The following is a 2526-nucleotide window of genomic DNA, read 5'->3' on the forward strand; positions in this document are numbered from 1 at the left end:
ATTATCAAAAAATTAATTCTATAATGATAAAATAAATAATTTATTTAGAGATTCAATTATATAATAAAATCTATAAATTTCAGTCATGAATAATTTCACGCAATGCACGGGTGAAATGATTAGTAACAAAATAATTAGACGTGGCAAATGATATTAATTTTGGTTGTCAGGGAAAAGAGAATAAATAATCCCATTTAATTAAACCTCATTAACAGAGAGTAGCCAGAAAGCTGCAAAGCAAGTCGCCATTTTTTGTTTAATTAATTAATTACTGTAGCAGGAGCTGTTTGCAATTGCATGTTAAAAGATGCTCTAAACTTTCTCCTAATTTCCAATTTTGCCCTTCCCCTCCCTCCTCAAAACCCCGACCCTTCCCCAACCCCTCTCCTCCGCCTCTCACTGTTACTCTCTCAGTACTCTCTGCCTCACTCCGCTTGTTCCTCATCATCCCAACTCTACACTAGATCGATGGAGGCGCCGGAGCACTTCGTTAGCGGTGGGTACTACGGCTACGGCACTAGCGGGTTGATCCCGCAGAAGCCTACAGAGCAGGCGCAATTCATGGTCGACGACCTCCTTAATTTCTCCAATGAGGACATGGCAATGACGGGTGACGGCTTCAGCGACAACGCCGTCGCCAATTCTGCCGAGTCCTCGGGTTTCACAGCCGTCGACAGCTGCAACTCCTCTGTCTCCGGCGGTGAGAACTACTTCTCTAGCAGTTTCGGGTCGCGGAACTTTGGCGACACCAGCTTCTCTGCAGACCTCTGCGTTCCGGTAACCTCATTTGCTTCAGCGCTCGAATTTCGCCGTTGTTGCACTTTTAGATAGATGCTGAAATGACTTTCATGACAAAGGAATACTCCGTCGGTCCATCAATCGTGTGTCCTACTGAAGTCGTAGGCTGGCTTCCTTCATAAACAGAATAAATGAGCATAATCACTCAAAATGCACCGATCTCTATAACTTATGTTCGGAGAATTATAAGAAACAATTTAAGTACGGAGATGGGACTCTTTCATGGTATTGAGTCTGTTGATTGTTATGATTTTTGTAATTGGTAAAATTATTTATATATATATATATCCTTTTTTTTCCTCATGGGATTGCAGAATGATGACGTGGCGGAGCTTGAGTGGCTGTCAAACTTCGTAGAAGACTCTTTCTCCAACGCCCACAACCTCCAGCTTCATTTCCCGACTCTGAATCTCGGGTCCGGACCCAACCCGCCGACATCCGACTCATCCCAATCCGACCCGAATTCCCAGTCCGGATCCGCCCATTCCTTCCCGGAGGCCCCCCTGCCCTCCAAATCCCGCAGCAGGCGCTCACGCGCCGCTCCCTGCGACTGGACCACGCGCCTCCTCTACCTCTCCGAGGCTAAGCCCTCCAAGTCGAAACCATCGCCGGACCCTGCAGCCCCTGATGACACGCACCAGGAGCAGGTCGGCCGGAGGTGCCTCCACTGCGCTGCGGAGAAGACTCCGCAGTGGCGGACGGGGCCAATGGGCCCGAAGACGCTGTGCAACGCGTGCGGGGTCAGGTACAAGTCGGGACGGTTGGTGCCCGAGTACCGGCCCGCCGCGAGCCCCACATTCGTGTCGACGAAGCACTCCAACTCGCACCGGAAGGTGCTGGAGCTCAGGCGGCAGAAGGATATGCAGAGGGTGGCGCAGGCGCAACAGCAGCTCCTTTGCCACCGCTCTATCATGGGAGTATCCAACGGCGGTGATGATTGCTTGAACAACCACTGCAGTGGGCCCAGTTATGGACATCTGATTTAGTGGGTCCCCCATGTTATTTGGGGATGAATTTTGAAGAACGTTTTGTAGCTTTTCATTTCCTAATGAAGACGTATGCAGCTCTTGTTCGAAATTTTCCTTTTATTGTAATCTTCTTTTGGTTAGAAAAAAAATTGTAGATTTGTTGTTCATCCAAAAAGAAAATGTAGATCTGTTCCTTCGTCAAGTATCTTATTTCCTAAGTTGGCAAATTCAAGGGGAAAAAAAATACTTCCATGTATGGTTGGAAATGGCAAATAAATAAGGGAAAAAGACAAAAATCCCTATTGTGATTTGGAGTTGAGACAAATCGCATCATATTCTTTTATTTGGGACAATTAGCCCCCTGTGGTTTGCTCTGTCAGACATAAGGGATTACGGCGTTAATTTTTTTTTCATTTTCAATTCTCAATTTTTAACATTTTAATCATTTTGATTATAAGTCTTTTTCTTTTATCATTCTTATCCTAAATTTTTCATTTTGTTTTATTTTAGTCCAACAAAGAAAATCAAAAGGGAATCAGGTTCGGGCCCGCCAATCAGTGACCTCGACCCCTCCACCTTGGTCGTCGGCGACCTCGATGGAGGGGTCAGGGTCTCCGATTGGCGGCCTCGACCCCGAATCAACCGAGGACCTCCAACTCAGAGTCCCCGATAGATTCGGGGTCGGGGCCGCCAATCGGCGACCTCATCCCCTCCACCATCAAAGGTCCCCTATTGATTCAAAATCGGGGTCGACAATCGG

At 47.0% G+C, this 2526-nt stretch overlaps 1 protein-coding gene across 1 annotated transcript; it reads left to right on the top strand.

The window, feature by feature from the left end:
• The first annotated feature begins 394 nt into the window (after window positions 1-394).
• On the top strand, window positions 395-2081 carry LOC116199223 (GATA transcription factor 4-like). The gene is made up of 2 exons (XM_031529508.1): window positions 395-777; window positions 1113-2081. Exons 1-2 carry the CDS (start codon window positions 469-471, stop codon window positions 1782-1784), a joined length of 981 nt encoding a protein of 326 aa, XP_031385368.1. The 5' UTR covers window positions 395-468; the 3' UTR covers window positions 1785-2081.
• Window positions 2082-2526: the final 445 nt, after the last annotated feature.

This window comes from Punica granatum, chromosome 3, assembly GCF_007655135.1.
Source record: "Punica granatum isolate Tunisia-2019 chromosome 3, ASM765513v2, whole genome shotgun sequence".
In the NCBI taxonomy this organism is placed as follows: Eukaryota; Viridiplantae; Streptophyta; class Magnoliopsida; order Myrtales; family Lythraceae; genus Punica; species Punica granatum.